Genomic DNA, 22,608 nt, shown 5'->3' on the forward strand with positions numbered 1-22,608 from the left:
ACACAGCACCGAGAGAACCTCTGCTTACTCTCTCCAAAATGGGAAAGGTAAGTCCCGGGTACCTGATGCCCAGCCCTGACGCAGCATTCTCAATGAGGGCAAAGAGCTCCATGCTCCCACCGCTTCCGTTTTGCAGATCACCTTCTACGAGGACCGGGGCTTCCAGGGCCGCTGCTACGAATGCACCAGCGACTGCGCCAACCTGCAGCCCTTCTTCAGCCGCTGCAACTCCATCCGGGTGGACAGCGGCTGCTGGATGCTCTACGAGCGCCCCAACTACCAGGGCCACCAGTACTTCCTGCGGCGCGGCGACTACCCCGACTACCAGCAGTGGATGGGCCTCAGCGACTCCATCCGCTCCTGCCGCCTCATCCCCCCCGTGAGTGGAGCTCTGTCTTTGCCTTTCATCTTTTTGGAAATAAAAGCTATTTGAAAATATCATTCTTAAGCCAAATAATTCCAACTAGCGGACAGGAAGTGGAAGTGCCGCACAGCGCGCGCAGTCCAGTCTAGAAGGCGGTCTCAGATGTGAAGCTGTGCTTCGTAAACTTTGTGGTGTTTTTTTTTTTTTTAAATCACATGTTCCCAGATTTTATATTTTAAATGTAATCAGAAATTGAAAGACCAAAGACTAATTAAGAAAAAGCAGGACATGAGGAGACTGAAGTTACCATCTGTTTAAGATATAATTTCTTAAATGTTCATTTCAAGCCATACCAAGTCAGAAATCTAATAGATCAAAATATAGAAATGCGATCTGGGACTCTGTAGTTGATTAAAAGTACTTTTTGCTTGCTTTGCCTTACTTTTCTATTTGATTATTCTTTCTAGAGAAGATAGGCCCCTATCTTTGGATTTCTTTTCCAATTCAGTGGTCAGTAACTATTAGCTCACTTAGAGGTACAAATTAGCGGAAAGGTCAAATCCAAAACTATAAGTTTGAGAGTCAGTATTTTCTGGGGAGTGACTGCAGAGTTCTTAGAATTGTGGAGTGTGGGAGGCCTGGGATACAGTGTTGTCAAAACAGACCTCAATGAAGGTGACTCTTGGTGCTGAGGGACATGAGTAAGTGCAGAGTAGGAGGCCAGAAAGGAAGCCTAAGAGCCAGACAGTTTGAAATCTGAACTGCAACTGAGGTTATGAAAACAGAGAAAAGGAAAATATGTCATCTTATTTTTCATAAGACCTTAATAGTCCTTTGCTCCATAGCATACCTGAAAACCAACACATCAGTTTTATGGGAAATAGCTAAATGTCAATAGCTTTTTAACAAGAACAATAATAAATTAAAAGATACTTAGCTTTCTAATGACTCTCAATTTTCTCCGTTGAGAAGGGCCTTCTCAAATCACAAGCACAGAAGTGATGAGATAAATTTTGTTTTAAGCAAACCTCGATTCCCAAGGACCGGGGACTGGCGGATAGCAGCGCAAGGGCCGCTGAGCTCCGTTCCTCCCTACCTTTGCGCATGAACCGCTAGACCCATGAGCGGTGGACAGCGGGCGGTGGGAAGGCTCCTTAACTCTGCAACATGGTTGTTCTGGAAGCAAACTTCGATTCAGAGTTCTGGGCAGGTGTGGCCATGGAGATGCAGGGGCTAGAACTTTAATTTCTTTCTGTTTGTGTTTATTTTCTATCTGCCAACCCAGCACTCCGGCGCTCACAGGATGAGGATCTACGAGAGAGAGGACTTCAGAGGACAAATGTCAGAGATCACAGAGGACTGTCTCTCTGTTCAGGACCACTTCCGCCTCACTGAAGTCCAATCCCTCAACGTGCTGGAGGGCTACTGGATCCTCTACGAGATGCCCAACTACAGGGGGAGGCAGTACCTGCTGAGGCCAGGGGAGTACAGGAGATATGTCGACTGGGGGGCTACAAATGCCAAAGTTGGCTCTTTCAGACGAGTCACGGATTTTTACTGAAGTATTTATATTCTCTGCTTCTCTCCTTTAGAATGTAATAAAATATTTTAGCTTGTGTTTCTGGCACTAAGAGAGTCCTGTCTTTCCTTCAATCTATGAAGCATTCATAAACAATGACACTTGGCCAAACATAAGAACCATTTTCAAGATGGGAAGCAACCTCTAATGGGGGAATATTGCAGAGGATATTATTTCCAGCACTCTTCTGATGACCAAAACATGCAGCCTCAAAGAAAAGTTCTATTCAGTTGGGCTAAGGCCACTTATGGTTACTCTCACAAGGACGTGTTTCAGCTACAATGATGAATTGGTACTTTTTGAAACAGCTCAAGTTATCCCTCCTGGTTATCCCTGTTTGTCTTTCCTATACAGTCCAAGTCTTAGCTAATGAGGAAAGTCATTCTCAGCATCTAGACTCTTCCTTCAGCTCCATAAACAAGCACACAAACAGGAACATTCCCACTATTGCATTTCTCATCCTTCTGATAGTCAACATCCTTTTCTCCCAATTCCATTTCTAACACCTCATTCCTCTGAGATTTTTCAGTCCAAATATAATTCACTATCTCTTTGCTATATGTGCTTTGTGGAAGAATCTCAGGACATTTACCAAAACCACATGTAGACGGGGAAACAGCCTCAGATCATTTTTATAGGAAGTAAAGTATTGTGAGTATACATAGAAAATAATACTAAATGGAAAATAAGAAATTGAAATTTTTTGGAGAAATTTGTTTGTTGACTATATATTTGTTCCCTTTAGTTTTTAAAAATGGATTAGGGTTAGCAGGTTAGCTGGGGGTTGTGATGTGGGCCTGTAGTCCCAGCTCCTCAGGAGGCTGAAGTGGGAGGATTGCTTGAGCCTGGGGGTTCAAGTCCAGCCCGGGCAACATAGTGAAAGCCTGTCTCTAAAAAATATATCTATTTTTCAAGAAAGAAAACTTTATGCATATTTATATACTATAGATATATATACAGCATATATATACATATACACACATACACACAATTTAATAAATTTTAAAAATTAAAAATAAGTAAATGAGGGAATTGGATCAGAGGACAAATGATAGTAGGAGAGATGAGATGGAGCCACGAAAGTTGTGTGCTGTAAGGTGCTATGCTTACTGCAGGTAGATCCAGATTTGGATCCAGTAGTCAAGACAAAGAAGGAAACAGCATTAGACAAATTAATTAATTATTCAAGATAAGCCTAATCATTCCAAATACTGAAACCTAAAAGAAAGTTTTCTTGTGGGTCCTGGAGAGTAGTGAGTAAACATAATCCTCAAAAAAACATCCTGCAGTAATTAAATAAGTTTCTTAGGGCTGTTTCATATATAGTTCACCAATGAAACCGATGACTTCAGGTCAAAATTCATCAGCAGTATCCCATCCTTTGAGATTCTAATGAATTGGATCAAATCCCACCCCACCTGGATTGGGAGTTTTGTGTACTCACTTCTTCCAACACAACTATAACCCAATGTCTCTTATAATTCTGGAGAAGGAATGAGTGGTTTTATGCTCCTCCCAGCAGCCCTCCACTCTGAACTCCTGCCTGGGCACTGGAGGGTTGTCTTGACACTGTCCTCATGCACCACGCTGACCCAGATGGGAGACAGAGCTCCTTTTCCTTTAACTCCTGAACCATCTCTCACATGTGACATTGATGTGTGCAGCTGCCTTTATTATAGAAGTTCTGGGGACACAGATGCAAGTTTACATCATAACAACACATCGACATCAAATTTAATATTAGATGGCCCTGCTTTAGATGGTCTATGGGCCCCAACCTAGGGCTAGGTGGGCTGCTTTCTCTCCTTTCCTTACTCCTCTTTTCTTGGTTCTTAGCCATACCACAGGGCTGTTCATTTTTTATAGTCTCCTTCCATCCCATGTCCTCAGGGTCTCCCTGTCCAACACCCAAGGGGCTTATAAACAGAGCAAACATATAATTTTTAATTTAAACTTGGTCATTTTTGAGAGCAAAAGGATGTACTATTAATAATTACACTGAGACAAGAGGCATGAATCAGGAATATTCTAGGCAAACTGGGATGCATAATTAGCCTACTGTGTATATATAGTATATAAATATATATAAAGTTTTCTTCCTTTAAAAATAGATTCTAGAATTATTTAGTATTAAGTCTTCTTAAATCCCAGTTCTGTAACCTTTAAACTCTAAACACTAGGATTGGCTTCTGGGAGACATTCATCAGAGTCCTCTGTTTGCCAATAATAATATGTCAAACAGGAATTAGAAAACCAAAAGCTTCTTGGGGTGCTGAATTTTATACTATTTGCCTTGTAGGCATAAAATCAGAGACTTCAGGCATGGAAATGATCCTGAAACACCCGAACTGGAAGTGCATAAAATTAGAGTCCCTGGATCTCTTTGGCCAAGTCATTATTCTTGAAAATTGGTTGCTCCCACCTCTGGGATACAGGAAAAGAGAAAGATGTTCTCCTCCTAATTCCAACATAAAGAGAAAGTCAATAGTGGAAAGTGGCTTGGGGAAGGGATTATGCCCAAACTAACCCTGAATTCTACCCTTTACTCTTTCTCTCCCTCCTCTCTAAAGCAAATACTCGGACCTCAAAGGGTAGAATGGAAGGAGGCATATCCTACAGGATCCCACTAAACTTTTCCCCATGAAGACAAGCCAACAATCTGAGTTAACCCCAGTGTTAGCCTACATACTGTACTCCAGGTACCCTACACACACCAGTATTTCCTGCATTTCCTAGTTTATAATGCTAAGTCCAGATTTAAATCTTTTTCTTCCTTTTTTCCCTCTTTTCTCCCTTTGAATCTATGATTTTCTGTTGCTTATCTAATCTTATAAAAGGCCCACTAAGCAAAAAAACAAAAACAAAAAAAACTGAAATAGCAGCTATTCCATAAAGGAGTGCCAAGGACTACCGTTCTGAGTTATGCCCTCAAAGGGCTCTCCGCATTGTGGGCCCCTTCTCCAGTTTTGCTGCCCTGCTACCATGGGTTTAGGTCCTCATGTTAGTATGTGTACTATTCTCTCTCCTTTTCAGACCTTGGGAGTTCGAATTTTCTTCTTTGTGGGTTTGTCAAAGCAGAAGTGACAATCACAATCACAACCACCTGTTGCTTAAACAAGAAGGAATGTACTGTCAATTTGTTCCAAAAGGAATACTATTAGGAGTCAAGCAGACTGGGTGGATCAATGATTAGTCTGTCTTCTGGGCATTTGATGCACAGTCATCAAAGAGAACCAGAGGCTGATGCTATGATGGTAATTCTTGGTCCCTTGTCTAGTCTCTTCACTTAGGACACTTTGGTCTACATGGTCATCATCAAAATGACCTCTACTTATTTAACCAAGCATGTACAGTCATGCACTAGTAACAGCATTTTGGTCAACAGTGGCCCACATATACAATGGTGGTTCCGTAAGATTATAACGGAGCTGAAAAATTCACATCACCTAGTGACATTGTAACATCTTAGCGCAACACATTACTCATGTGTTTGTGTTGATGCTGGTGTAAACAAACCTACTGCACTGCCAGTTGTATAAAAAAGTATATCACATACAATTATATACAGTATATAACACTTGATAATAAACGACTATGTTACTGGTTTATATATTTATATATTTACTATACTATACCTTTTATCATTATTTTAGAATGTCCTTTTACTTATTAAAAAAAAAAGTTAACTGTAAAACAGCCTCAGGCAGGTCCTTCAGAAGATGTTCTGGAAGATGGCATTGTTGTCATAAGAGATGACAGCTCCGTGTGTTTATTGCTCCTGAAGAGCAGTGGAACAAGATGTGGAGGTGGAAGACAGTAATACTGATGACCCTGTGTAGACCTAGGCTAATGTGTGTGTTTGTGGCTTAGTTTTTAACCAAAACAGTTTAAAAAGTAAAAAAAAAAATTTAATAGAAAATGTCTTATAGAAAAAGAGTAAAAAGAAAGAAAATATTTTTGTACAGCTGTCCAATGTGTTTGTGTTTTAAGCTAAATGTTATTACAAAAGAGTAAAAAAGTTTTAAAAAGTCAAAAAGTTTATAAAGTAAAAAAGTTACAGTAAGCTGAGGCTAATATATTATTGAAGAAGAAAAATTTTATAAATTTTGTGTAGCCTAAGTGTATAATGTTTGTAATGCCTACAGTAGGGTACAATAATGTCCTAGGCCTTTATATTCACTCACCACTCACTGACTCATCCAGAGCAACTTTCAGTTCTGCAAGCTCCATCCATGGTAAGTGTCCTGTACTACACGAGTGTACCATGTTTTATCTTTTATACCTCATTTTTACTGTACCTTTTCTACATTTAGAGACACAAACACTTCCCATTGTGTCACAATTGCCTACAGTATTCAGTACAGTAACATGGTGTACAGGTTTGTAGCCTAGGAACGTTAGGCTGTACCATACAGCCTGGATGTGTAGCAGGCTGTACCACCTAGGTTTGTGTAAATATGATGTTTGTGCAGCAACAAAATTGCCTACTGTTGCATTTCTCAGAATGTATCCCCATCATTAAGAGAAGCACGACTGAATATGATACAAATGCTACATTAATCACTAAGAAGCAGGAAGGTGAGTGGTAAAATCAACTGTTGACTGAACCTCAGACACTAGCAACTTCTGGGATAGGTTGATGCTGTTGTCACATTAATTTGTCATCTCGGAAGACATAAAAATAGAATTACTAAGGAGAGGAGGGTTTAGAGGACAATACAGCATCTCTGTTTTCTTCCTTTTGCTTACCATCTCCACTGTTACAAAGTCCCATTAAATAGATCAAGGGCAGGGTGCTTATGTCATCCTACACATTGAAAATCCGCAAGTGCTGACCTTTGATGTGTGTATACTTGAGTAGGCTGAGCATTTGAAATAGGCCCTGTGGACCATTACAACAATGAATTTCAGACTAGGGAATAACATTCACATATCCTCTGAGCACTTATTGAGTAACTTTTATGTGTAGGTCGTTTTGCCAATGAGTGAGAATACAAAAATAAAGACAGGATAGTCCCTGCCCTCATGGGGCTCTCCCATCTATTTTGAGGGGCTGATGTCTAAACAAAATAACTAGATAAGTGATAGCTACCACTATAGTTGTATGAACATGATGCTTGGGGAACTAAGGAAGCAGTATTAAATTCAGCCCAGAAGATTAGGAAGGGTTCATGAAAATCTTTACAGAAGAATTGGCGCTTGAGCTGAGACTTGAAAGGGTAAAATTTCTCTGGGTGAAGAATAGAGAACCGATGTCTCAGTGAGAAGGATCAATATGTTGAAAAACAATAACATTGTGCATTTGGGAAATGACAAGCGGGTGGTTCACTGTGACTAGGCAGAAAGTGTAGGGACAGACAGAGGCGGTCAGATCAGGTGTGTGCCATGCTGAGGAATCGCTACTCGCCCTGGAGAAGGTGGGAGTCAGTGAAGTGTTTCATGAAAGCAGATGAGCGGCATGACTTGAGGTGTGTCGATTCTCATCACCCCAGAATCCTGGCAGAAGGCAGCCCGGAGGAAGGCAAGACAAGGCAGAGTCAGGAGGCCGGGGAAAGCCCCACTGAGATATGGTGAGATCCTAAGTGAAGCAGCTGCAGTGGGTGGTGGGTGGGTGTGGAGGGGGCGGCAGGGACAGAGAAGAGAAGGAGAAAGATCTGGAAACAGGTTGGAAAAATTCAAGACTATGCCATTCTGGTAGAAGAGTAAAGTTCCATAGTATGCATTATTCTGGCCCCTTTATCACTTTTCCTGCCTTAATAAAGCTGACATTTAAGGGCTGGTATTTCTGCTTTGATTCTCTCATTATGCACATGTGAAACTTTACGGAACACGGAAGAGTGCTACAAAGCAGAGAGCATTTGTTCCTTCATGTTTAAAGAGAATGTTAGTACAAGTGCTAATAAAGCATTGTCTGACAATGGCTAAAACACATGATTTGCTTATCGAAAAATGAAGGAATAAACCATAGTAGTGTTTTTAAAAGTTTGGTACAAGAACTATTCAGTGTTAGTTAAAAATACAAATTTTGGGGCTAGGCCTGTAATCCTAGCACTCTGGGAGGCTAAGGTGGGAGGATCGCTTGAGCTCAGAAGTTCAAGACCAGCCAGAGCAAGAGCGAGACCCTGTCTCTACTAAAAATAAAAACAAATTAGCCAGATAACTTTTATAAATTTTTTTAAAAAATACAGATTTTGGGATCTTCTCCTGATCTAATGAAAATGGCCAGAGGGTGGAGACTGGTAATTTGCATTTTTTTGTTTGTTTGTTTTTTGAAACAGAGTCTCACTCTGTTGCCCAGGCTAGAGCGAGTGCTGTGGCGTCAGCCTAGCTCACAGCAACCTCAAACTCCTGGGCTTAAGCGATCCTACTGCCTCAGCCTCCAGAGTAGCTGGGACTACAGGCATGCGCCACCATGCCCAGCTAATTTTTTCTATATATATTTTTAGTTGTCCATATAATTTCTTTCTATTTTTAGTAGAGATGGGGGTCTCATTCTTGCTCAGGCTGGTCTCGAACTCCTGACCTGACCTCGAGCTATCCTCCCGCCTCGGCCTCCCAGAGTGCTAGGATTACAGGCGTGAGCCACCGCGCCTGGCCTTAATTTGCATTTTTAACAAGCAAGGTAATTGTTATGCACACTAGAGTTTGGAAACCACTAATGAGTTTGAAAGACCCTTCCAAGCCTGCTTTTTTTTTTAAACTACAAAATGTTTCCATAGAGGTTAAATTTTTCAGGAATCTTTTAGAGGATTAAATGTCTTTGAAAGAGATAAAGAGGTCAAAGTCATCCTTAATAATGTCACTCTATTATTAATATCAAACATTTATTCAGTGTTCATTTGTGCCAAGTATGTGACAAATACATTATACACATAATCCCATTTATTCAGATCAATGTCCTTTTAGCTAAAGACCACCAGGAACACACCTGTCTTTAAAAAAATTGGGTTTATTACTTGCAACACAGAAGCACATGCTCCACAGGGAATCATGGAATGTCTCAGTAAGAGGTTTAGAAAGAACCAGTTATAGGATTTGTATTTTGGTTGGGTGATTTGGGGAAGGGTCTAAACAAGCCAGGGTTAATTGTAGACTGGATGGTGTCAGAAAGCAGGATTAATTTTATGATTGGTTATCTCAATAAACCCTACCCATAGGGAGGGGAGACTAGATGAGGATAAACTGACAATTGATAAAGAAGAAGCAGTTAGTCATTTTGGCTGAGAGAAGGGGTATTTGGTATTCTGTGGGAGGCACATTGACTTTGTTTTTGTCTGTACCTAGACAAAATTATGAAGTGGCCTTATTTAATTTCATTTCCCCATGGTCTCAGAGTCACCTGGTCTGAAGTTGGTACCCTGTGAGATTGTTTATGTCTAATAGGGGAATAATATATCCTCACTGTGTCAAGCCAGCTTCCAAATGTCAGAGGCTGCTTGCTTGCTTTCTTTTCCTTCCTTCCTTCCTCACTAATCATACTATATCCCATGAGATAACTCATGCTCTGAGAGGTTACATGACTTGCCACGTTCACGCAGCTACTCGGTGGGCCTTGTGCATCTAGGCAGTCTGATCCAAAGCTAACAGTCTTGCTGGTGAAGCTGTGCAGCCTCCCCCTACCCTGGGGAAAGGGGAGGCAATCCACAAAGCACTATACACAGTACTTCTCAGTATTAGGCCTGATGGCCTTGGAAACCTTTCCCCTGATTCTTATCCTAATTTGACTACCAGAGGCTGATTTCTAGTTACTGAAGTGCCCACTCGAAAGGGGAAGTCAATAGCTATCTATCTACACAGTCAAAACTGGCCCAGATAAGATTCTAGATTTGTGCCCTCACTAGATTGGCAAATCATGTAAAGAAAAAAAGAATTAAAGCTAGAGCGTCTCTTTGATCAAGGGAAATTAGTCAGTGTGTGTGACATTCTGTCTCACCAACAACCTCTCGGGAATTACGGAGCACTTCTATAAAGGCATAGATTTTTCCCAGAAAATTCACGGGTATAATTGAATCATATGTGTGGAGCCATGCATTTCAGGTCAAAAGTTCAGGCTGATTTGCTGATAAACTTAGAAAACACTAAGAATCCAAATAAAAGCAACAGAGAGCAGCACATACAGGACAGTGTTAGAATATACCAGAGAACGAGGGCAAAATCTACAATCATTTCCACTGAATGCAGCACGTAAAAGGGATCCATAAAATCCCCTTACCCGCGCGGGCCCCTTTTGTGTTGTTCTTGCCAACGCAGCAGCACAGCCGTCCTGCTATATAGACCCGCTGTGGCCGCCAGCCCCATCGCACTGCTCTCGTGTCATCTGTGTCAACCAGCCATGGGGAAGGTGAGCAGGACACAAATTAAATAAGCAGAGGGCGGGGTGGGGAGGGGGAGCCTTTAGACAAGGTCTATGGGGAGCAAATGATTTAATTTGGAATTATTCCTCTTTTGCAGATCACATTCTACGAGGACCGGAGTTTCCAGGGCCGCTGCTACGAATGCAACAGCGACTGCCCCAACCTGCAGACCTACTTCAGCCGCTGCAACTCCATCCGGGTGGACAGCGGCTGCTGGATGCTCTACGAGCGCCCCAACTACCAGGGCCACCAGTACTTCCTGCGGCGCGGCGAGTACCCCGACTACCAGCAGTGGATGGGCCTCAGCGACTCCATCCGCTCCTGCCGCCTCATCCCGCAAGTGAGTGCCGCTTGATTTCCGTCCCGCTGCCTGAGTGTCCTCACTGTGGTATTGATGTGGGTTAGAGTGAGGGGGGTTGCCTCTAAAAATACCTAAGGGTTAAGTGGGCTTTAGATTCCTGCCTAAGCTCAGATAGATACATGCACAAAAACAGCACACAATGTAAGGAAGAGTCCACTTAGAGGAAGTGTTCGTTTTATTTTTAATTTTTACTACTATTAGATCAAAATTGTCTGTAACAAATGTAATATCATAATGGGATATAAAACTTGCAAATGGGAAGCTGGTGGGGCATACGAAGGCAATATTTCCAGCAAATTATTTTACCCATAGTAAAGGAATTTCTGATGAATGAATTAGATAGATTCCACTGTGGACTAGTCAGGTCCAACTTTGGAAAAGATAATTTTCTTATTTGGAAAACCAGTTGAATTCTGGTTCCAAGTGACTATTTAAACTAACTTTCCCCTGAAGTACATTATTTTTAAAATCCTACTTTAGCAGTAATTTTATATATGCATAAATTTGAGGGATAATACTCTTAGGAAAAGAATACTAGTCAAAATAAATTATTTCTATTTTCCCCCAAAATATAGGTTCTAGTTAACATAGGGAGTTAGGAATCAAGACATGTGAGTTCTTGATGAATTTTTACTGGGAGTTTGAACCTACTAAAAATTCCATCTCCTAGACAGGAAATAGAAAATGAGCGTGCAAGTATTTGTTAAATGCTAACACAGCAATCTCAGCGTCTAAATTTTACATTGACAATCCCATGCCCCAACTACCAAGCTCATCTGTTGTTTGGTTGGATGAATTCCGGAAGAGGCTCATTTGCATTTTCTGACCCTCCTTTCTGTGGACCGAGCAGGCAAGCTCCCACAGGATTCGGCTGTACGAGAGAGAAGACCACAAAGGCCTCATGAGCGAGCTGAGTGACGACTGCTCCAGCATCCAGGACCGCTTCCACCTCAGCGAGGTCCGCTCCGTCCACGTGCTGGAGGGCTCCTGGGTCCTCTATGAGATGCCCAACTACCGCGGGCGCCAGTACCTGCTGAGGCCCCAAGAGTACAGGCGGCCCCAGGAATGGGGGGCCATGGATGCCAAGGCAGGCTCTTTGCGGAGAGCGGTGGATTTATACTAAAATAGGTTAACACTACCATTTTCTCATTTTGGAACCTAATAAAGTATTTAGTCTGTATTGTTGGCAATTGCTGACTTCTGTTTTTCTTTCCTTGTGTGCAAATCGATTCACCTGTCAATGCTCCTTGTTAAAGTTTGAGAAGTGAATGGGGGAAGAGAGGGGGGTCTGTTCACGAAGAACTTCAAGGTAGAGTGAGTCTGAACAAGACTCAGAAGTGGGAGTGGAGGCGGGATGTGGCCTGCCCGAGAAAGAAGAGGGAGGTCAATGCTAGAGACATGGGAGTTGGCTGACTAGTGAGAAGGGAGGCATTCAGCCAAGTGCCTTGAGGAATAATATTCCAGAAGTTTCTTCTGACCCAAGAAGTGAAGGAGGCCACCAAAGGCAAAGTCAGATGAGCGGTGACGTCAAGGCTAACTTGGCAAATGACCTGATTAGACTATATAAGCAATTGTGGTTTTGTTTACTTTCAAGCACAGTATTGTAGAACTAATGCAAGAGCTGCCATTGGCCATTGCCATGCCTTTGTACAAAGTTAAAGACCATCTGTCTTCCTCTAACACAGCTCCTGACCCGGACTATAACTCTTAGCCAGTACCACCTCTGGTCCAAACACTGTGTGAAGTACGGAAACTGCATGGCTATACATGGCACCAGCTAATGCAAATAAATTAATGAGATACATATCAATCTATTACATAGACATGCATGATATAATGGGCCACAAACATAAAAAGTCTTTTAACTACAAAAAAAAAATAGGCTCAGATTTAAAGTCTTTGATTAAACTAAAATCTTGCTCATAAGCAAAGCCCTGTAAATTAAAAAAAAAAAAGCAAGAAATTGAAAAATTTTTTATCAGTAGAGAATTCATTTATTTTTAACTTGAAAATTTCTCTTCAAAGTAAAAGCTACCCATAATCTTCCTACTTTACAAATTCTATAAAGGAAGAAGTTGAGGGCGTCCTTCTGACATTCTTTGTTGCTAAGTCCTATTTATAGTTGGTGGGCACCTTTCTAAAAATTTCCCCTGGTTTATAAAGCTATCTCATGAAACACAGGCTTCTTTTCTTTACAAAAATGGAATCATGCTGTACATATTATTCCACAACTTGCTTTTAAAATGTATTATAACACGGACATATATCTAAGTCAGTACCTTATTCTGTTTCATGGCTGCATTGCATCCATTGTTTAGAGGTCCCCTAGATTATTTCATCATTTTTCCATTGGTGATTGGGCTTTTTCAATGTTGTTCTTACAAACAATGCTCCAAAAAATATTATCGTACATATACCTTTATCTTGACATGCCATAATTTCAAGAGGATAGAGACCTAGAAATGAGACCGCCTGCTCATGGTGCAAGTTTATTTTTTATTTTAATAGACTCTGTCCAAGTATTAGCCACTAGAGATCCTAACTGCTTTCTTTGAGTTAGGATCTTTACCATTTATTGAGCACCTACCATGGGCTGCTGAAAAAACAACTAAAACAAACAAACAAAGGCATTTTGTATTGTATTATTTCTACATATCTACCACCACAGAGCTCTAGGTAGAAATAATACTAAATACTAACACTAAATGATAAGATATAATCACTTTATTAAAAGTCAAATACTTACCAAATACTAAATAATACATACTTGATAAACTTTTATTTATCAAGTACTTTTACTAAGTGCTTTAAAATCATCCCATGACAAACTTCTTGGGGAAATAAAGGGAGTAATATTTATTTACATTTCTTGTGGTATATGTTTTTATTCCTTAATATTTTGGGAGGGAATAGTGTTTTCCTGGCATGACATACACATTTAACACTTTCTTACATATCTTACCTTTCTGCAACACTTTTTTCTTTTCTGCTTCAGAACATTTTCAATGAACACAGAGTTTCCTGTGAATAGAAAACACTCTGTCCTTGCTGCAACCGACAGCAGGTGAAGGGTGCATTACAGGGGCAGCTACTTCCTGCCTCTGGCCCTTTGGCTGGGGAACATGTGACCAAGATGGAGGTAGTCATAGGTTGTGGATCACTTCCGCCTTTAGGGGACCCTGCTTCCTTCTGCCCCCTCCTCCCACTCCATTCCGTCCCCTTCCTTTCTGCTCCTTTCTTTCTGTCTCCAGCCCGCTGGTCTTGGGAAACAGGCAAGGTGAATCCAGTGTCCCTCCTGATATTTGGAGAAAAATTTTAACAATGATCCAGAGCTAGAAAAACTGCCTATTTCTTGTGTTAAAAGTGCTTGAGACTCACATATAAATCTTTTAAGGATCAGAAATTCTAAAAATAATCCAAACATTTTATAAATGACTTCTTTTCCCTCACACAAAATTACAGTGAGCTTATAATCCAATATGAGATGGCCTTTTTCGTCCTTAAAATTCCAGGAGAGGAACAAGGTTCCAACCACTTTTACAGTCAGTTTTGTGGCTTTACTGGTAAATCATACATCTTTAGTGAAATGTTCAGAGAACAATAAAGATTAATGATAGTTAATGATAGTGGTGACAGGGATGAAGGTACTTGAATATTACTACTTCATTTAAAATGAAAATGTCATGTGACACAAGAAGAGGATAACAGTTTTACAGGAAAAAATGTATTAATGAAGAACATTATAGGCCGGGCGCGGTGGCTCACGCCTGTAATCCTAGCACTCTGGGAGGCCGAGGTGGGCGGATCGTTTGAGCTCAGGAGTTCGAGACCAGCCTGAGCAAGAGCGAGACCCCATCTCTACTAAAAATAGAAAGAAATTATATGGACAGCTAAAAATATATATAGAAAAAATTAGCCGGGCATGGTGGTGCATGCCTGTAGTCCCAGCTACTCGGGAGGCTGAGACAGGAGGATCTCTTGAGCTCAGGAGTTTGAGGTTGCTGTGAGCTAGGCTGACGCCACGGCACTCACTCTAGCCTGGGCAACAGAGTGAGACTCTGTCTCAAAAAAAAAAAAAAAAAAAAAAAAATGAAGAACATTATCTTAAAGGAAAAAATATTAGCTCAATCATATAAGCAGATTCTATACTGGACAAATTAAGCCTATTATTTATAATACTTGTGAAAAAACCTGAGTTTTAGCTAAATTAAATGACACATCCAGGTCCCCACAGCTAGTAAGAGAAAAGGTTGAGACTCCAGCTCAGGTCTGTCTAATGTCCTTAATTGTTATGTTGGTCCTAATGTGCAGAGTTATACAGAAGAATAATTTCTGAAATAATTCTAGGATAGGATTTGGGAACATTATAATAAACAGGTCCCCCCAAAATGCTCACTATATTTTTCACATTCTTTAAAGCACATACCGTGGTTCTCAATATTTTAGATTTCCCAGACAAATTTTTTTTAGATGAGGACAAATATACGATTGCCAATTTTTATTTTACCAAGCAAGGACATTTAAAATTAAAAACAAAACAACAAAAATTAAAAACTAAGTTCTGTCTAGTCTTACATCATTTTTTGAAAGAAAAGATATCCACAAAAGAATATTTTAAACCCTCCCCCCATACAAAGTTCCTAATAAAATATGGTTCAGACCAAGAAAGAATACTCGGGAACTTGGCCTTGATGTACAGTTTTTTCAGTTGGTAAAAACTGGCTGAAACTGAGCAAAGTTTGAAAACTCTTGTTTGGGGTTGCAAGTCAGTACTTTTAGGGGCCAAAATGGTATAAATAAGTGAAACAGCCTCCTTTAAGACAACAGGGAAGGATGGGGATTATACTGAACTATGTATGCAGAGCATGAACCAACCCAAAGCATTATTTAAAAAATCTAAACATTGCACCAGCCAAACAAACCACATTTCTAGATCTGCAGCCCTCAGAGCTGCCCATTCTCATTTCCAAGCTGTCATGAAAGCTCGTGGGAGCCGCCAACCACGGACATCACAGTATTCCCTGTGCACCCTCCCTACCCCATGTAGCACACAGAACCTTACCATGGAGACTGGGAGAGTGAGGAAAGGAAACCCCAACAATAACTAACATTAAATTTTCTCTCCATCCCAAGGGAGAGAAATAGAATGAGACTGAGGTCTCATATTTTGACTTCTAGAAAAAAAGGAAAGTGCTATTTCTTATATACTTCATTTTGTATACTAGCATTTACACCAAATGCACAAATTATTGACCGTGCATGTAGCAAAACCTTCACCTGAGGTAGTCTCTTTCGCTGTTACTTTTGTTGGAAACCACCTGAATACTTAGGAGGTGACAAAGGATTACTTCCTGGACTAGATAGAGCTCGGGACAATGGCGCCTATTCTTCATCTCTTGTTCGCCCTCCAAAGACAGTGCCCACCAATCATTCCAGGAAACTTGTGTAGGGTTCCGCTTCCGTGCCACAGATGTCAGGATTCTCAGGTCTTACCTTATGTTCACCTAGCACACTAAGTACAACTTGGGGCTTAGGTCTTACACACATTGGTCACTCTGGAACTTTCTGTAGAGCATCAAAATCAAGCCACATTTTGGCTCAAGCCTTTTGCTTTTCAGCTCTCTGAGGAGTCTGGGGTTTTGTCCCTGTTTCTTCAGCCCCAGGCTAAAATAAAGCCTTCTCTATTCCTGGTCAACGGAAAAGGCAAGCCCAAAGTCCCTTTGTTTTGTCCTCCAGACGTACCCTAAATTTCAGTTATAACTGCATGTCAACAGAGATAGTGGTCCCCACAGACATTCCCCACCTTACTCCTCAAGGTTTCGCTGAACCATAGTGCCTGTGTTCCCTGGGACACTTTGCATTCTGGTTATCTCATATTTTACTGTTCATCCATCGGCACTCTCCCTACAGAAGCCTGGACACAGAAACAACTCTGAGCAAAATAATGGTTTCTTAAAAAAAATTTTATTGGTATAGCATAGTTGTACATATTTTGTGATATTTTAATACATGCATATAACATGTAGTGATCAAATCAGGGAAGTGGAATATCCATCACCTCCAACATTTATCTTTGTGTTGGGAACATTGCCATTCTTTTCTTCTAGCTATTCTGAAATATACAATAAATTATTGTTAACTACAGTCACCCTACTCTGGTAGCGAACACTAGAACTTATTCCTTCTATTTAACTGTATTTTTGTACCTATTAACCAACTTTTCTTCATCTTTGCCCCCACCCCAACACCCTTCCCAGCCTCTGGTAATCACTATTCTATTCTTTACCTCCATGAGATCCATTTTTTCAGTTCCCACATATGAGTGAGAACATGTGATATTTGTCTTTCTATGCCTGGATTATTTAACTTAACATAATGACCTCCAGTTCCATCTACGGTGTTGCAAATGACAGGATCTCATTCCTTTTTATGGCTGAATAACATTCCATTGTGTACATATACCACATTTTCTTTATCCATTCATCTGTTGATCTGTTGATGAATGGATAAAGAATCACATAGGTTGATTCTATATCTTGGCTATTGTGAATACTGCTATAATATACATGGGGTGCAGGTATCGCTTCAATATGCTAATTTCCTTTCTTTTGGATATATATACTCAGAAGTAGGATTGCTGGATCATACGGTGGTTATATTTTTAGTTTTTTGAGGAACTTCCATGCTGTTTTTCATAATGGCTATGCTACTTTACATTCCCATCAACGGTGTACAAATGTTCCCTTTTCTCCACATCCTCACCAGCATGCTATTTTTTGTCTTTTTCTTAGTAGCCATTTTAACTGTGGTTTTGATTTGCATTTTCTTGACAGTTAGTACTGTTGAACATTTTTTATACACCTGTTGACTATTTGTATGTAATAATGATTATTTTAAATTTTATTTTAAATAATAATCCTATTATTAATCATAAATAATAATCAATTTTATTTTACATAATAATCATTATTTTAATGATTATTTTAAATTGTTTTTTATTATTTTTGTTACTTAAAATGTTTAATTAAAACGATGACTTCTGTTCTTTAGATCCTGGCTACTTATTTTCCACTATGTAAACATAAGTAACTTTGCAACACATGCATTGACACAGTGGATAAAAAGAAGCCAGAAAATAAGAATTGTAATCACCATATTGCACATAGTTGGTGATCAATTAATAAATACCAACTTACAAAGCGTTATGACTCAACTACAAGGCAAATAACTTCCATGGATCAACACAGGACTGTGAATAATTCTTTGAACATGAAAGAGGCTAGACACATAGGTCATCTTCCACTCCAGCGCTCTTTCCAGTCCATCAAACTGTTCTCTTCCACGCCAATAAGTACTTTCTAAAGTCTTCCTAGAGTCCAGCTTCTAAATATTTATTCCTTCCTCTCCCTACATCATTCCAGCCATAGCTCCCTTTCGTGTTCATGCAATTAATTTCCTCCGAGTTAAAGGTTTTGTTTACTCTTGTTCACCAGAGAGTAAAGATGCATTTTAGGTCCTATCAGAAATGGGTTTCTTAGGAATTTGGTTTTATTTTATAACAGGCTAAGAGGTAATCTGTTTTTGTGCTTTAAATGTCCTCAAACGTAGACATTTCCCTTTCAGTTCTTCTTTCTGAGATTAAGTATCTTAAAACTATTCTCCCTTTTAAATCATCGCACCACCATTGGCTAAAATAAAAACGTAGAATTCTCAGTCTACTTCTGGGCATGACTGCAACAAAATCAGACCCAATCTGACCCCACCGGAGATATGTGTTTGCTGTGCTTTTTACCATACTGAAAGTTTGAAATTCTGTGAACTCCCATGGCAAAACATTTCCAATTTCTTACACTTCAATGATGAAGTACTTTTAAAGGACTAACTTAAAAGTTTCAATATTCAGTTAAGCTCATTTCCCTTTTATTAACAATCAGTATTCAACACTGTGGCACATAAGTAAATGATAGATTAATTTATATTTATCTTAAGAGTCTTTGCTTGTTTTGCTCCCGACCTACACTTTTTTGCTTTTCCCCAACCTATACAAATAAAAGCGTGGACTATATATGAAATGGCTGAAGCTCTACTTCTATTATTAAATAGACAATGTCCCAAATTACTTTTTTTCAAACAGTCTCAATAGCATCAGCCAGTGATAGCAACCAGAATACTCCAGAAAGAATGGGACCAAAACCCACAATGAGCCTCGTGGACTATGACAGCAAAGAGAAAAAAAGAGAACACAAAATGCCCCTGCTCCCCCCCGCGGGCCCCTTTTGTGTTGTTCCTGCCAACGCAGCAGCCACCCCGCTATATAGACCCGCTGCGCCGCCGGCCCCACACGCTCTTCTCTGCCGTCCGCCCGACCAGCCATGGGGAAGGTGAGCCGGGCGAGCGCCCAGGGCCCCGGGAGGGTCCCTGCCACTCGGGCTCCAGAGACCGGGGCAGGCCCTTGAGCCGTCGCCTTGCCTTGCCTTGCAGATCACCTTCTACGAGGACCGGGGCTTCCAGGGCCGCCAGTACGAATGCAGCAGCGACCACTCCAACCTGCAGCCCTACTTGAGCCGCTGCAACTCGGTGCGCGTGGACAGCGGCTGCTGGATGCTCTATGAGCAGCCCAACTACGCGGGCAGCCAGTACTTCCTGCGGCGCGGCGACTACCCCGACTACCAGCAGTGGATGGGCCTCAGCGACTCGGTCCGCTCCTGCCGCCTCATCTCCCACGTGAGTCCGGTTTTGTATCAGGACAGAGGCCCTGAGGACACTGACTGGATGGTTTCCAGCAAAGGTTAAACATTGCAAAGAGTGATCATTCACAGTAACTCAGAGTGTGTGGACAAAAGAGAAGCTATAGGGGATTAGGGCAATATAGTTTGCTCCCCAAAAAAGCAAAGTATTACCCAGATACCAATCAATCAAAATTTACGCACAAGTATTTATTGAGTCGAAATGTGTTGGCTGCCCTGAGGGATATATAAGAGTTAAGTCCTGTTCTGGAATCGTTTAGAATGGAATTGTAGAAAAACCGCTAACACCTAGCAGAAGAGTAAATGCGAGATGATAAGGCAGTTGCTGAGGATTACAGGGTAATTTCTTTTAAGACTTTCCCTTTTTTGCTCCCCCCTTAAATATTTTGGTTTTCCCCAACCCATACAAATAAAAGTACTTTCCCTCCACAGAGCACAACACAGATACTCTACAAAGGAGCCACATATATCTCATACATGTGTTTTAAAGCACTAAAGTTTATGAAAAATTAGTCCTTGGACTTACTAATTTTTCTTTCTCATTTTTCCTCATTCTATTCATAAATTCCTGACTGAGAATTAATTTTTGTCTAAGACTTAAGAAGTTTAATATTTTATATTTTAACATTTAAAAATACCTAAATTTTCAATGTATTTTATTTGTATTTTAATATATTTATTTTATGATTAAAACGTTTCTTCAAAACAGCACACAATTGTAATAAGCTGTTAAAGGTGTGGGTTTCTCCGTGATACCGGGTACTGAGCATAAAAGGGAAATATCTGAATGTATTAAAGAGGGAGATTTCCATTTCAATTCATTCAGCCACACTTTATGATCTTGAAAAGGTACCGAGTCTCAGCCCTCGGTAATGAGGAGTTTATAAATATTCAGAATTAATGTATAGCATATATTTCAAAATGGCTTGAGCCAGTTCTCACCACGTTGTACTACCTAATGTGCTGGAATCATTTCATGGTTTGTTTTTCTCCACTTTTCCATTTCTGGGTGTGCTAGGCCGGCCCACACAGGATCAGACTCTACGAGAGGGAGGATTACAGAGGCCAGATGATAGAGTTCACTGAGGACTGCTCCTCCCTTCAGGACCGCTTCCACTCCAACGAGATCCACTCCCTCAACGTGCTGGAGGGCTCCTGGGTCCTCTACGAGCTGCCCAACTACCGCGGGCGGCAGTACCTGCTGAAGCCCGGAGACTACCGGCGGTACCAGGACTGGGGGGCTGTGAATGCCAGAGTGGGCTCTCTGAAAAGAGTCCTAGATTTCTATTGAAATATGTTCTCCTTCATCGTTTCTCAATCTGGAAACTAATAAAATATTTTCTGTGTGTTCCTGGCACTGATTTGCTTGTGTCTTTCCTTTTGTCATGTTTCTATTTTATTATTTTATTTACATACAAACTGTGGCAACCAAGATATGTGATACACAGGTAACAAAGAAAGTTCTCACGATAGAAATACACACCTTCATATTAAGCAGAACTTTACAGTTTGCAGAACAGTTTCATAAGACATTATCTCATTTGATTCTCTGGACCTCAAACAACTTGCTGCTTTAAACTACAGTATTAGAAATCTGTTTAGATTTCAGTTTTATTCTGAGGAGTAAAGATCTGAAAGCCAAGGTTCGGATACTGTGATCCACCTTTTAAATCAGGGATTCCAGACATGGGTACCACAATGGGCTTCGGAAGATTTTTGAATTCCCTAAAACTGCATACAGAGGTTGAGTTCACAAATCTCTGTCAGACTCCCTTACTGCAGAGGTGGCCATGTGACACTCTTGGGGCCATTGAATCCTAAGTTGGAGGAATGCTGATACGGAGGGAGAAGGGATGGTTCTGGAAAGACTTTTGCTTTCCTAATGAAAGGGAGCAGATGTCCCTGCTGCCACAATTCCCTCGTATTTCAGTCACCGTACACCGTACACCGTACACCCAAGAAATGACAAGTATGAGGGAAAGGCCACTAGGATTATGGAGATGCTGGCCTTGCTGTGGTCGAGCCTCTGAACCATGCCAACAACCTCTGACCTTCAGACTTCTTGTGATGGGAGGAAAATAAACCCACATTTGTTTAAGCCACCATAGCTGGGTGTTATCTACAGTTTAACATGCATTTTTAGCTGATATAGCATATATAAGAATTTAGGAGAGAGAGGAAGGGAAGAAAAGAGGAAGAGAGGGAGAGAGGGAGGATGAGGGGGAGAGAGAGGGAGAGGGGGAGGATGAGGGGATAGAACAATGTAGTCATAAGATCATAAGATGTTTAACATGTGTTAGACCAGGAGATCATCTAACATAGATAACTTACTTTATGTAAGGTAAACTGAGATGTAACTCTAATGTCACATAGCTAACAATGGAGGTGGCATCAGAATCCAGAATCACAGCTCAGAAATCACTGATTTTCTATTATAAAATCAGAAGTGTTGTCATTACTAGATTACAGATTCTTACCATGAGATAATTGCAAATAACCAAACAAGAACTGAGTAAAATATATAGGGTAATCCAAAGCTGCATTCTGTCTCAGTATATACACATACACACATACAATTATATATATGTATATAACCTTGTACATATATAATATACACATATGTGAGTGTTAGTATACTATGTCTAAGGTCATAGAGAAGTAGGACACTATATTCACTTACATTGGCTCTTTTCCTACCTCTTGGTTTGTCTTACTTGTAGTCTCATTGCTAGACTTCCAGAAAGGAGTGACAATGTATGTGCTTAGAGACTAATTTGTTCCTGTCATTTCCCTGATTAAAAATCTTTGATGTTTCTCCGCTGCCCACAGGAAAAAATTCTAATTCCTGAGAACCCGGCCCCAGCCTGTCCACTTCATCTCCTATCACCTGTCCACAGTTAACCCTTTGCCCCCTTCTCACTTGAATCCTGCAAGCATGCCAAACACTTTCACAACTCTTTGCTCTTACTCACACCTTTTCCTCACCTGGATTACTCTTCCCCACCTTCTCCCTGGTAAGTTTCTCATCCTCCAAAGCCAGATCAACATTCACCCTAACTCCACAGCTAAAAATGGTTCTGAATCAGTTAGAATGCTTTAGACTGACAGTAGCAGCAACTCCATATCAAACAGATAAGCAATATGGAAATCCACTAGCTCACATGACAGGAAGTCCTGGAAGCACAGGGTTTAGGGACAGTTGA

General features: G+C 40.7%; 3 protein-coding genes across 3 annotated transcripts; all 3 read left to right on the top strand.

Annotated features, from left to right (window-relative positions):
* On the top strand, positions 1 to 1,991 carry LOC138383032 (gamma-crystallin B). The gene is made up of 3 exons (XM_069467824.1): positions 1 to 47; positions 137 to 379; positions 1,650 to 1,991. The coding sequence occupies exons 1-3, from the start codon at positions 39 to 41 to the stop codon at positions 1,923 to 1,925; spliced, it is 528 nt and encodes a 175-aa protein (XP_069323925.1). The 5' UTR covers positions 1 to 38; the 3' UTR covers positions 1,926 to 1,991.
* An 8,248-nt stretch (positions 1,992 to 10,239) lies between these two features.
* LOC138383047 (gamma-crystallin C) lies at positions 10,240 to 11,848 on the top strand. Its single transcript, XM_069467825.1, has 3 exons — positions 10,240 to 10,284; positions 10,395 to 10,637; positions 11,509 to 11,848. The coding sequence occupies exons 1-3, from the start codon at positions 10,276 to 10,278 to the stop codon at positions 11,779 to 11,781; spliced, it is 525 nt and encodes a 174-aa protein (XP_069323926.1). The 5' UTR covers positions 10,240 to 10,275; the 3' UTR covers positions 11,782 to 11,848.
* A 7,135-nt stretch (positions 11,849 to 18,983) lies between these two features.
* LOC138383063 (gamma-crystallin D) lies at positions 18,984 to 20,762 on the top strand. Its single transcript, XM_069467826.1, has 3 exons — positions 18,984 to 19,039; positions 19,140 to 19,382; positions 20,424 to 20,762. Exons 1-3 carry the CDS (start codon positions 19,031 to 19,033, stop codon positions 20,694 to 20,696), a joined length of 525 nt encoding a protein of 174 aa, XP_069323927.1. The 5' UTR covers positions 18,984 to 19,030; the 3' UTR covers positions 20,697 to 20,762.
* The last annotated feature ends 1,846 nt before the right edge of the window (positions 20,763 to 22,608 follow it).

This window comes from Eulemur rufifrons, chromosome 1, assembly GCF_041146395.1.
Source record: "Eulemur rufifrons isolate Redbay chromosome 1, OSU_ERuf_1, whole genome shotgun sequence".
In the NCBI taxonomy this organism is placed as follows: domain Eukaryota; kingdom Metazoa; phylum Chordata; class Mammalia; order Primates; family Lemuridae; genus Eulemur; species Eulemur rufifrons.